Source organism: Notothenia coriiceps, unplaced genomic scaffold (genome assembly GCF_000735185.1).
Source record: "Notothenia coriiceps isolate Sejong01 unplaced genomic scaffold, NC01 NC01_scaffold00024668, whole genome shotgun sequence".
In the NCBI taxonomy this organism is placed as follows: Eukaryota; Metazoa; Chordata; class Actinopteri; order Perciformes; family Nototheniidae; genus Notothenia; species Notothenia coriiceps.
In genome coordinates, this window is record NW_011357369.1 from 3,779,346 (window position 1) to 3,792,667 (window position 13,322).

At 40.1% G+C, this 13,322-nt stretch overlaps 1 protein-coding gene across 1 annotated transcript in view; it reads left to right on the forward strand.

Moving 5' to 3' along the window:
* macrod1 (mono-ADP ribosylhydrolase 1) overlaps positions 1-12,734 on the forward strand; it is a gene marked incomplete at its 3' end in the record, with an annotated part of 107,569 nt that extends 94,835 nt beyond the window's left edge. Inside the window, exons 6-9 of the mRNA XM_010782978.1 lie at positions 1,916-2,037; positions 4,718-4,748; positions 9,034-9,107; positions 12,702-12,734. Coding sequence (XP_010781280.1) covers positions 1,916-2,037; positions 4,718-4,748; positions 9,034-9,107; positions 12,702-12,734 — 260 coding nt within the window. The remainder of the gene's footprint in view (positions 1-1,915; positions 2,038-4,717; positions 4,749-9,033; positions 9,108-12,701) is intronic.
* Between the last annotated feature and the right edge of the window lie 588 nt (positions 12,735-13,322).

Here is a 13,322-nt window from a genome sequence, read left to right on the forward strand (position 1 = left end):
TTTTTTATATATACCTCGTTTGAATAAAAAAACATGAATTAACTTGACAAATAATTTACACCATGTCTGGGAATTATTATGATATCCTTTTTATTTAGAAACAATAACAAACACCCACCTCATGATATAACATGTGTCTCAGGGTTTTCTGCCAGGTGTTTGTTTAAAAATGACTCAATCACTAAAAGCCAGGTCTGTTAATAAATAAATATGAACAAACATGAGTTGCTTTAACTATATTTTGCTGTAAGTATATGAGATAAGTCATGTTGCAGTTTTCTGAAAGCTGAGAGACATTCACTATCTAGTTACAGACCAACTGTAAATAGGTTCAAACTACATATGAATTCAGTCTGTTCCTGGGGAAACATTCCTGAGCAAAATGTAAAAACTAAGGCCCTACCTTTCAGCTTACATGCTCACCATAACAACCTGGCCTGTAGTTTTGATGTGAGGCACGGCGAGATTATTTATACAGCACATTTCAGCAACAAGGCAATTTAAAGTGCTTTGCATAAAACATCAAAAGCATTGAGACAAGTGCAAGACAAGTGCAAACGAAACGCACCACTTAAGGACATTTGAATACAAATAAAAACAGTCAGTGCCAAGAGAATAGAAAATTAAAGCATAACTGCAAGCTAAAACAGGAGGTTAGAAATAGTTCCTGTTAAATTTGATGTCTGCTTTTTTGTTTTCCCGGACCTGGGAGATCCCCTGATATTTAACACAAATATAAATAAGGTTACATCACTTAGACTGACTGTGCCACAGGCCTCAACAGAGGTCAAATACTGTAGAACAACACTAGACATACAAAACAGGAAGACGTAGGATTATTATTATAATTACTGATATGACAAGTAGTAATAGTGTGCATTGGAAATACAACACCATATCCTCTTAATATCTTAACTAAAATAAGTGCTGCTCTTTGGATGATGTTTTTGTTTGATTTTTACGACCATTCATAATTACAGCATTGACATTAACATGTACACTATTTATTTAAACGTAGTAAACTCCAAAGGATGATAACTCTGACATTAATCTACCAAAGCAAAGGTAATCTATTCCTGCTACCACCAACGGATGCTATGTTTGTGTAGCATGAATGAAGTGAAACATTTTAGTTTTATTGAGACGCTTTGGAAAATAGTTTTAGGTATGTTTTTCATATTAGCAGTAAGACTGTATTTATCAGATTTTATGTTTTATTAATTCTGTTAAATTGGTACTACTGTGTATATTAAACATGGCTGCCACAATAAAAACTTGACAAATGGGAAATATGACTGGGGAGTAGGGATGGGACCTCAAGTATTTAATCACAGATGGCAATAAAAACACAAAACAAAAACAATAAGTCGATTGAGTTGGTTTCTATAATCAGAACAAATTGGAATGTCCTCATCAGTGACTATTAAGAAATGTGTCTAGCGTGCTATAACGGAGCAATGAAACATAGAGACTCATTTGAACAAACAATAATTATCATGTAAGAAAGAATAAACTCACACAATAGCCGCCAGTTTATTTAATATATTTATTTATCCATCATTCATTCATACAAGATGGGCTTCTGATTTATGATTACCTTATTACCTCATTATTATTAAGATTTCTTGACTAGACAAATGTTCAGATACAAAATATGCCTTTCTATATGTCATTAAAAACACTTGTTTCTTGACTCAGTGTGAGGTGAAGTAGATCCAGTTTGTTTGAGTGCCTTTTTATTCAAAATAATATTGTCAAAAGAAATTATTTTCCCAGGATAACCAAACATTCAATGTTAATATCATCCCCAGCCTACTGGGGAGATGAACTCAGGATGTATTTATTTTTATCATTATATCTGTTGCACACTGTGGTGAAAAGTGTTTCATCATCTCATCTCTCGCTGTCTCTGCAGATGTGATCCACACAGTGGGGCCGGTCGCTCAGGGAGGAGTGGGAGACGAGGAGAAGAAAGCGTTGAGGTCGTGCTACAAGAACAGCCTGAACGCAGCCGCCAAAAACAACGCACGCTCTGTGGTGAGGACGGGAGGGGGGGGATGTTTGCTAGGAAGAAACAGGAAGTATGAGAGGAAAAATACAGAGATTCAGAATTGTTTGTTGAGAAAAAGGTGTGCAGAAACCAGATTTAAACAAAGATGTTAAAGGGAGAAAAGCACTTAGTATTGGAACCAAAAAAATGTATGAAGGATAAAAAGAAAGGACTCAGTCATGACTGTGTATAAAATATTTTACCTTAGCTGAAAACATAACAAGAAGTAACACATTAAGAGATGTTTTCAAAGGAAACTACATTCCAAGCTGAGAGGGAAACAGGAGCTGCAGGTAGGTAGTTGAGTTGAAAGAAGATTTTATGAAAGACTCCAGGCGGGAGATTTTCACTAGGTGTTAAAGTCAAAGAAAAACACTAAAGCAACACAAAAGTAAAGTCAGTCATTTTCGTAAGCAAGTACAATTTTTTGTATTTATTGTTTGGTATTAGATCAAATACCTTTCCTAAATGTTCATTTATATTACTGTGTTTATGTAGAGGGGCTATCATAATGTTTTGATCTGGAAAAAGATTATATAAAGTACGGTAAACAAAATGTTGGTGAAGCCAAAGATCACAAGTTTGCCACACAGCTTTTTATTGACGCTGATTAAATCTCCCCTTCCTCTTGAGTACAACCTTTCTTCGACTTTCGTGTTTTTTTACATGAAACCCCTAAAGCTTTTCTTATAAATTCACTTCCATTGACTTTTATTTTTACCTCTCGCCTTGAGGACCCTGTGTGTCGTGTCTGCTCTCTCCCCGAGTTGCCAACTCCACAATCTGGTCAATGAAGAGATCTGGAGACACAGAGAGCTTCCAAGCATCTGCTCGTAGCGCCGCATTTGACAGCAGGTTGAGAATCTGCCAGATTTCATTTACTTTGAAGTTTACTGGCTGCTTTCCTCAGCTCAGAGACTCTGATGCCATGAACCTGCCTGACAATGGCCGAAAGTTAAAATGTCAAAGATTTTTATATAAAAAGTCCTTGAAACTTGACATTTTTCATCAATAGGGATTCAATGTATTTACATCCAGTAATTATCTCGTTACAGCGCTTTTCATTGTTATTAGCGTAGTTCTCCTTTCCTGAGCAGGTTTTAAACGGCCCACTGACTCACGAGGGATTTGCAGAGGGAAGGATGCATGTACTTAAATGTTACGGTTTGTAATTTTATCTAATGGATAGAAGGCTCCTCATTTACCGTTTGCCCTTCTGCTGCCTGTCTGAGTTAAATCACTGCCAATGTAAATACAACTTTTAGTGCCTCAGCTTTTATAATAAATCAATTCAATATAAGTGATGGGGGAAAAAATCCACAGTCCGTTTTGTGTAAGCTGGTAGTCTATGCGAGGTGTGGCCAAACTATGAGTCAGTAAAAAAAATGTGCAGACAGATGGTACGGTCAGACAATAAGTAAACAGAGTCCTGTGATTGTAGTTACATGTTAGCCTATTAAAAACTGGCCACATAATAATGTATTTATTGTGTCAAGTTGCACGTGCCCCCTGCCTGGTGAGGCTTTATAAGATGGTTTGGCTGAATCTAATATAAGTTTTCATGAATTAAAACACATCTTATTGAAGTAAGTTGTAATGTATAGTCTTTCAGTACCAAATAAGCTTGTTGTAGGTATATTAACTATTTTTTCTTGCTGAGATGTGTTTGATGGTTAGTAAAAAAATAAAAGACGACTAAACTGCACCTTAGGGGTTTGAAATAGCTGTAAGAATATTTGTATTATCGCCAGAAATGGCAATTAGCGTGAGCAGCAGTGCTTTCAAAACACTTATTGACATTGGAGGATTATTTTCAACATTGTAATTTTGGGCACAAGATAAGATATGCCTTTATTTTACAGCGAGACAAAAGAGGCAGAGAGAGATGCAACAGAATAAACAACATCAACAAAAAGAAAAGATTCTTCTTTGTGGTTCAAGGTTGGAGTGTTAATGTACTTGAGAGGACAAAAAGCTTTAAAAGCACAGCAACCGCTGAAACACAAGTAGCTTTTATAGTGGAATAGTCATTAAGTTGTTTGTTGAAGAGCTGCAGGTGAGAGGCTCTTACCGGCATTTTTAGGAACCAGCACCTCTCTAACACATTGTCAGTCAGATGCAACATCACATCAAATAAACACCTTTAGACTGTCCTGCTGTATGGTTTGATAAATGTTGCTCAGAAGGTGAGAAAAAAGTCCAATTATTTACTGTCTTTATGTGACACAGTTATTATGTCCAGCTCTTTAAATGTGTCATTTTGAATGTAACTCTGTGGCCTGCACTGCTAAACCGCACCTTCGGTCACTAAAAGACACCAATGGTGATCCAAATCAGCCTGTACTGAACTGTTATAAGATAATTACTCTAGTAATATAATAATGCCTGGTTGATTGCTGGTGAAGAAAGTCCTTTAACATCAGGCCTCCTTAACAAAAGGATGATAAGAAGTGTGTGTGTGTGTGTGTGTGTGTGTGTGTGTGTGTGTGTGTGTGTGTGTGTGTGTGTGTGTGTGTGTGTGTGTGTGTGTGTGTGTGTGTGTGTGTGTGTGTGTGTGTGTGTGTGTGTGTGTGTGTGTGTGTGTGTGAAAGAGAGTGATAATAACGCTGGTTGTTATGTGATCAGCAACAGACTGTAACTACTTTGTTTCTCCTCTTCTCTCTGCAGGCGTTCCCCTGCATCTCCACAGGAGTCTACGGTCAGTGTCTGTGTTGATATGTGTGTCTCCTCCTCATAGTTAATCAGAATATTTGCAACAGTTGTGCATGTTGCAATAAAAGCAAGACATTTGGCACATGTAGGTTTATATGTATAAATATTGGGATGCTGCAGGTTTGGTGGCCATTTTCAAAAAAGGATCAGGGTTGGAAATCAGCAACAGCCCCGAGCAAAATGCTGGTAATATAAGCTTCATTCACTGGCAGAACAAAACCGTAAGGTACTTGTGATGGAAACTTCTGAAGCAATGGAGACAGGACTCAAAGAGACAAGAGGAGAGCAGGAACTTTGATGCCAAACACTGATGGTTTATTTGGAGCTTCGGCCGGAGAATTCACAAGACATGTGCTGTGCCACGAGTTGACACAGCGGTTGCCAAACCAATTCTGAAGATCTCTACCCCAGACCCATGCATTTAGCTAGTTCAGAGAGAATAATCAACATTGTGCATAACAAGATAAAACCATAACACCTCTATCAGCTGATGCCAACAGGCAGGAATAGGAAGGCAAAACACTGAGAGGGCAGCTACTGAACTGAACGGGCCGAGGAAAGTATTTCCCCAATAGTACTGAGTGGCTGATGGAGGTTATAGAGAGTGGAATGTGGACAAGTTCATCTCTAACAGTGATCTGGATGAAGTCGGCTCTATAAAAAACTTCTCTGATGGCCACAGGAGACTCTGACTTGGCTGAAGAAAAATCTTCCAAGCAAGTCAGGAGGTCACAATTGATAACATATTTCTCTCTTTGGTTTGGCATATATCATTGCTTATTAGCGATACATTCCAAAGTTAGGTATCGCTTCAACTTTTCTACTTCTCTGGGTGTTATTCTGGGATGAAGGCACGGGGTTGAAGTTTGACCATGAACTGAACATTATCTTTTTATTTAGTTTTCATAATTTTTTGTAAAATGTTTTAGAAAGCACCCATTGAGAAATAAAGAGACAAAGAAATCAGCTTGAACACACCTCGGCCATCATCCATACATCAGTTTTAATTCAGACATATTAAGCGACTGTTTGCCCTCAGGGACCAAATATCCAGCGCTCCAATATGTATAATAATAATAATAATAATAAATGGGATTTATATAGCGCTTTTCTAGACCCAAAGACGCTTTACATTATGAGTCAGGTCGACAAACAAAACAAGAACAAAAACAAAAACAAAAACCAAACAAAAACAGAAAAGCAGTCAGGAGGATGTTGGTTCAGAGGGGGGAGGGGCGGGTTTAAGGATAAGCAGAGTTGAAGAGGTGGGTTTTGAGACGGGACTGGAACAGGGTGAGGGAATCAGACTCACGGAGGTCTTGGGGGAGGGAGTTCCAGAGCTTCGGGGCTGCCACAGAGAAGGCTCTGTCCCCGAAGCTCCGGAGTTTGGGATTGAGAGCAAACCGGCTGAGGTGGATCTGAGGGACTGGGGTGGTTGGTAGAGGATGAGGAGGTCAGTGAGGTAGGGGGGGGCCAGATGGTGGAGGGCTTTATAGGTGAGGACCAGGAGTTTGTAGTGAATGCGGTGTGAGACGGGAAGCCAGTGGAGTTCTTTGAGGACCGGGGTGATGTGATGCCATGATTTGGTGTGGGTGAGGAGTCTGGCGGCTGCGTTCTGGACACGCTGGAGTCTGTTGAGGGATGTTGTGCTGATGCCGAAGAGGAGTGAGTTGCAATAGTCAAGGCGGGAGGAGATGAAGGCGTGAATGAGTCGCTCAGCTGCGGGGCGGGTGAGAGAGGGACGGAGTTTGGCGATATTGCGGAGGTGGAAAAATGAGGTTTTTACAACTTGGCGGATGTGGGGGTCGAGGGAGAGGGTGGGGTCGAATATCACGCCAAGGTTGCGTGCCTGGGTGGAGGGGGAAACAGGGGTGCCATCGATGGTGAGTGTCAGGTTGGGGGTTTTGCTGAGGGTGGATTTGGAGCCGATGAGGAGGAGTTCAGTTTTATTGCTGTTGAGTTTGAGGAAGTTGTGTTGCATCCAGGATTTTATTGCAGTCAGACAGGATTCGATGTGTGTGAGAGGGGGGTTGTGGGGGGATTTGGTGCTGAGGTAGATCTGTGTGTCGTCAGCATAGCAGTGAAAGTCCAGGTTGTGATGGCGGAGAATCTGACCAAGGGGGAGGATGTAGATGATGAAGAGGAGGGGGCCGAGTACTGAACCTTGGGGAACACCTTGGGTGACTGAAGCTGTGGTAGAGGAGTGATTGTTGAGGGAGATGAAGTGGGATCTGTCGGAGAGGTAGGACTGGAGCCACCTGAGTGCAGTACCTTCGATACCGATATCCTATATCCTATACCTTTCTTTAGCAAAGACACCTACATTTGTGCCAATGTGTTGCTTTTACAGTACAGTAAAATGAACAATTGTTATGCTTAACTGTCCCAGGATCTAACCAGAACAAATGCATGACATTTTCTTCCCTTGTGTGTTTGTAATATCATCATTTTCACATTTTCTCATCAAATGTTTATTTGTTGCTCAGGGATTTACGCTCTTGGAGTCTGAGAGAAAAAAAGAAATCAATTTTCATTTTACAATAAATCTAATCCTGTGTTTGTATGCTGTGCACACCGGCTCTGCTTTCCATCAAATCCTTGTTTCCAGTATCAAACCTTCTCTGTAACCAGTTTGCTGAGCCACCCAGTGCCACTTGTCACATTATCTCCTGCAGGCCAGAGGTGGTTCCCAGATTAAGGCCCTGGATTAAGACCGGCAGATTAAAATGGATTAGGCCGGAGATTGTGTCAGATTGACTGTAATACCCCTTCGCACTGGCAGGAGAGAGAGATAGTGACGGTGCTTAAACACTCCCAGGGGAGGGTCTGAGTGTGAGGGCTGTTTGTCGACACTCCTCCCATGTTGCTGGAGAGAGGAAGAGGCCAGAGTTGCGCCTGTTTCTCACAGTCTCTCTGTTCAGATCATCATCTTTCTAAGAGTATTCTCTAAGTGTTGTCTCTCACCTGGGCTCACCTTTTAAGAGGAAGGTGAGACAAAATTGTCTACACTTGAGATGCATATTTTCATTATCTATTCATTTTCAGATTATTTTCTAAATTAAATATTAATTATTTGTCATTAGATATCAGCAAATATTGAGAAAACATCCATCCCAGTTTCTCAGAGTCCAAGGAGATGTCTTTGAATGTCTTGTTTTGTCAGTCCAAACCCTAAGGATATTTAAATGTTTTATGGTATAAGAAATCAAACAGGCTTATTGCATGAATACTATATCAAAATAATAGGCAAATTATTTTTGTCAATTGTTCCAGCTCCATTTAACGGCTTCTCGAATAACGTCACCAATGTAATCACAAGACATACAGTAGTCAACCCCAGAAAATACTGTCTCTTGAGGACAGTAACACGTGCGTTTTCCATCGCTATTTGACCACATTACAGAAAATATGGGAAGACCTTTGATTGGAATTTCATGACATATTACCATTTTTACAATTTTCTTAAGTACAGTGAGTGATATGTTCTTCTGCTACACCGGAGAAAGGTGTAATGGTAGACGTACAGGTTAGCACCCTGAGACATGTGCAAAAAGCTTTTTGTTGCCTAAACATAACCATAAAAACTTGAATAATTGTATTAATTATTTTCCAAGAGTGTATAATGTAGTAAACATTTTAGCAACATACATTTTTCAGTATGTCAAGTAAAATGAATTTAGATGGCATTACATGTATGTCATACTCAAACACATTTGATATTTGAAACTAAAGTATAAATGTCATTTTTTTTAATAAGGAATGTGAGGCAGGTGTCACAGTCTGCACACACCCACACATTTCTATATTGTAATTTAAAAGGCAAACTTTGCTATTTTTTACCGTGCGCCCTCATGTATTTCCCTCTTCACATATTGAACACTCTCTCCTCATGTATAGAATAATTACTGTATAATCCCACAGTATGTGTTTGTTTCTGGCTGAGCAGTTTGGCCAGATGATGATTTTTTTAGTGCCTTTGTGTTGTGTTTCCAGCAGTGGGGATCACTTCCCAGCTCTGAAAGGTCTCGGTCGCTCAATGAATATTGAAGAAGCACTGTAGTCTTTCTCCATCTGTCTCCTCCTAACCCACAAGTGTGTTATGATCCCACATCGCAGGAATAGGGGAATTTGGATGAGGGCAAGTGAGAAAATACCAAGCATAGAACAACAGAAATCTGAAAAAAAAAACTGTGTAGACAACAACCTAACGCAAACACACAGATCTGCACCTGTTCTTGTAAATTGTTTGTATATTTGTGTTTTTTTTGTAGGATATCCACCTGAGCAGGCTGTGCACGAAGCGTTAGCAACTGTGAGGGAGTATCTGGATGAACATCACGACAAGGTGTGTGTGTGTGTGTGTGTGTGTGTGTGTGTGTGTGTGTGTGTGTGTGTGTGTGTGTGTGTGTGTGTGTGTCTTTCTCTTTGTGTCTGCATGAGTGGCAATGTTTCCCTACCATTTCCTCAAGGTATTATTCCTTTCACAGCTGTTGTGTTTGTTTTCTGGTGGGAGCCAAGAGAAAGGTGCTTTGAGAGAGCACTTGCACGCACGCACACAGTGACACACACACACACACACACATACATTTGAATACACACTCCTATGTTCTACCTCTCATGCTCATGGCCAAGTCTGCGTTTTAATTGGCTCCTTGCGGGACTAAACCCTATCCACACACAAACACACACACACACACACACACACACACACACACACACACACACACACACACACACACACACACACACACACACACACAGCTTCTCTCAGGAGAAACGACGGGCAGAGAAAAGACAAAATGATGGAATAGATGACTGGAGGCGAGGGGAAGAGGATGGGGGTGATGGGAGATTGGAACAAAGAGGAAACTTTCCAATCAGTCGTTAACATGCTCTAAACTCTCCTCCCCTCTTCCTCCTTTACTCCACAGGTCTCCTCCCACTCCTCTTTTTAATCTTTCTCTCCGTCTCTATCACCTCCCAGAGAGTGTGTTGACGAGGTTATTGTTAGCGCTGCAGTCTCCAGAGTCTCTGTAGTAATACTAGTCGACTGATGCCGTCAGCCGCACAGAGCTCAACCAACGAACATTAAACATTTCACATCCCACCACGGGGGACAACAGTTAACAACTTAATACGCTGCTTAATACGAGAGCAGAAAGCCAAATCAACAAGGCTTTTATTTCAGTTCTGCCCGGAAATAGTTCCACTGTGAATTTTTTAAGAGGTATTTTTGTACTATTATGAACAAATGAGATGGTGAGACGGAGTTTGTTTGCATACATATAAAGTGAGTATGTTCACCAGAGGAGGTTTATACTTTAATTCAACTGCACATTTTGGGCTTGGAGAGCTGTTTTGAAGCAAATGAAATTAAAATAGCAAACACTAAGGCAAACTAAATGGACTCAAGACATGTTGCAATGTGTAATACACAATCACATGAACCATTTATTTGCAAAACAACAACAAAACTGTTACAAGAAAGAAAAACCCAAGGCAACTCATACGTTTTGTAGTTGTTTTATTTGAAAATAAATAAGTCAGCTTGGATATTTCAACAAATTTGATGTATAAGAGTTGGACAAAAAGTCGTACCCAACCAGGTCCATTTCAAAGCTTTTCGGGGGCTCTTGATCATATCATATGATCTTCACAGCAGAGTTGTTCTCGTGTGGTTTGCTTCATCAGTTCTCATGAACTCTTCGTACTTGTATCTAAGGAAAGCAGTGCACTATAATTTGCATACACTCCACACATCGTGTGCCAGGAGCACAGGTGACATAGTTTAAGAGCGACAAAGTAGAGTGGAGGTTGGGTCCCATACCAGAAGTCAAACGTAACCAAAGAGTTGTTTTTGGTTCTTCAGTGCAATAACAAACATTAGATGAGGATAAACTGGTATTATATTGCTCTTTTAAGGTTTCAATTTGTTATAGTAAGTTGTGAATGCCAATATGTCGTAGAATAAAGCAAGTTAACCACAGGACCAAGCGTCGTGTTTTTCAGAAAGTCAGGTAAAATAAATGCTGTATAAGAGATGGCATTGAGTTTCAGAAACCAATGAAACAGAAGATATGATGTCATCATGTATTTTGTATATACTGTATGCATTTACAATCATAATAATCAGAATGGTAAAACATTTACCGTGGAAATCATTTTAGGAGTATTGAGGAACCACAGAGGAACTTGTTTTTCAGAGAGAGGAAGACAAAAGCAACTTTCTATCTCTTTAATATTTTGCGTAGTGAAAGGAACGTTGTTGTTGGCAGAATATATTAGCTGTAGCAAGCTAGCTACCACTAGCTTCCAGCTACGGCTTCATGCTGATTTATAGTTACAAAGCTTCAATGTAATACCACAAATTACATTCATAACTGGGAAGACTCCATCTGCTGCAGAGGATCCTGTGTTACGCATAAAAACCCCAGAGCACTAAATGGGCCTTGTGGGAAGCTTGTCAAAAATGAACTTATAACATTAACTGATGACAGCTTGAAAAACATTTTCTTTGACATTTATCCAGTGTGAACTTAAAGCAAGTAAATAACAGTATGAAAGGTGTGAGGCGTGATGAATAAACTCTGCTGCTGTCAGATTTTTCTGTATCAGAATAACATATTCATCTGTGTTTACCTTGAAGACAGGCAGTTATAAAAGAGCCCATTACACTCACTTAGTGTTATTGTTATTCGCTGCTGTATTCTGGAGGCCATTTTGCATTTCTCCTCACAAGCATTTGTTTTAATTTGAATCAGGGAGGCTAAGAAATGGCACACGTGGAGGTTAGAGATTTTGAACCTTAGCCCAGGGGATTTAGTTACTTCCCACACATTTTCATATCTTCCTTTTTAGCCACCATTCAAATCCTGGCAAGTGGTGGTAATTGTAGCATTGGGCTGAAAGACACAGACTGCAGGCAGCTTAAATAAATCTTTGAAAGCTCCCGCAACAAGCTGAAAGTGATAGAAACAGCCGGGCTATAAATTGCACTGCCTTGCCCCAAAACGGAAACAATCTAAACCTGTGTAGAGACATTAGGGAGGTAATAATGTTTGTCGGATGCTGAGAAATAAGAGAGCACAGTCGAGATCATATCCCTGGAAGCGTCTTTTAACTGTAGCTGCTGCAGCTTTAATCATCAGGCTACATATTGTGCTGTGTAGCCTGTGTACTCTGTGTCCAGCTATACAGAATAAAACATTATAGACTGCAGATCTCTAAAGAACAAGAGCACAGAGCATAAATATTGTTTATTGATGTAAAATAGCTGCACTCACTCGGACAGTGTCTTAATAATATTTGAAAGCTATTATCTTTATGGCTGTGTGTGTCTGGATTGAGTTGAATTGTGTTCCTGGATGTACACTGTAATGAGGGAAGCTGAGGGCTTAATGCCAAATACAGACACACACACACACACACACACACACACACACAGTGTAACACTCAGGGGCATTGACAAAAACACACAAAGTTACTTATGTTATACACACACATGTACAACATAAGATCTTCTAGACCTACACGGGAGCTTCTCTCCTGACCTCTTTCTTTCTTTCTCTCTCACACACAAACACACACAAACTTAGCACATCTCAGCACTCTGTCCCCAGCACAGAGTGTATAATAAGCGCTATGTTGTGGCATCATCACAATAGGAAGCTAATAGGAGAGTAATGGACTGATGCATTAGCTGCCTACTCCTGATATCGCCTCTGCACAATGTCACACTCTGTTACACTGTTTCCCCTGATGTTGATGAATTCACGGTTATTGCATATGTTTGTTATAAAGGTCATTGTGTGTGTGTGTGTGTGTGTGTGTGTGTGTGTGTGTGTGTGTGTGTGTGTGTGTGTGTGTGTGTGTGTGTGTGTGTGTGTGTGGTGTGTGTGTGTGTGTGTGTGTGTAGTGTGTGTGTGTGTGTGTGTGTCAGCTGGACAGAGTCATCTTCTGTGTGTTCTGCCTACACACACACACTACACTACACACACTACACACACTACACTACACACACACACACACACACACACACACACACACACACACACACACACACACACACACACACACACACACACACACACACACACACACACACACACACACACTAGCCTATCTACAGTGATGACAGCTCAGCTCAATTTAGCTACACACACAGTGGTGTGACAAACGCTCCATCCATTGTGTGCTATTTGCACATCAGTACATTAACACGTGCAAAACACTCATTAGATCCATAATAGTGTATATATAGCACACTTAATTGTGTCTAAATACATCAAATAAACATGTACATGCTCCCACCCCCCACACACACATAAACACAGTGACATGATAAAACCTCTAAATACACAAAATGTAGAAGCAAGCTGCTTGAGCCTAATTGTTTGCATATTGACTTCAATGCATAAAAGCACACACACTTGAGCCTAATTATAAATGCAATTATGACATGTGATGTTTATGGGATATACTCGCATAGCCTTTTTCATAGCTGACAACCTGAGAAACATTGTTGTTATTTGAACCGATAATTAATTTAATCAATGAAATC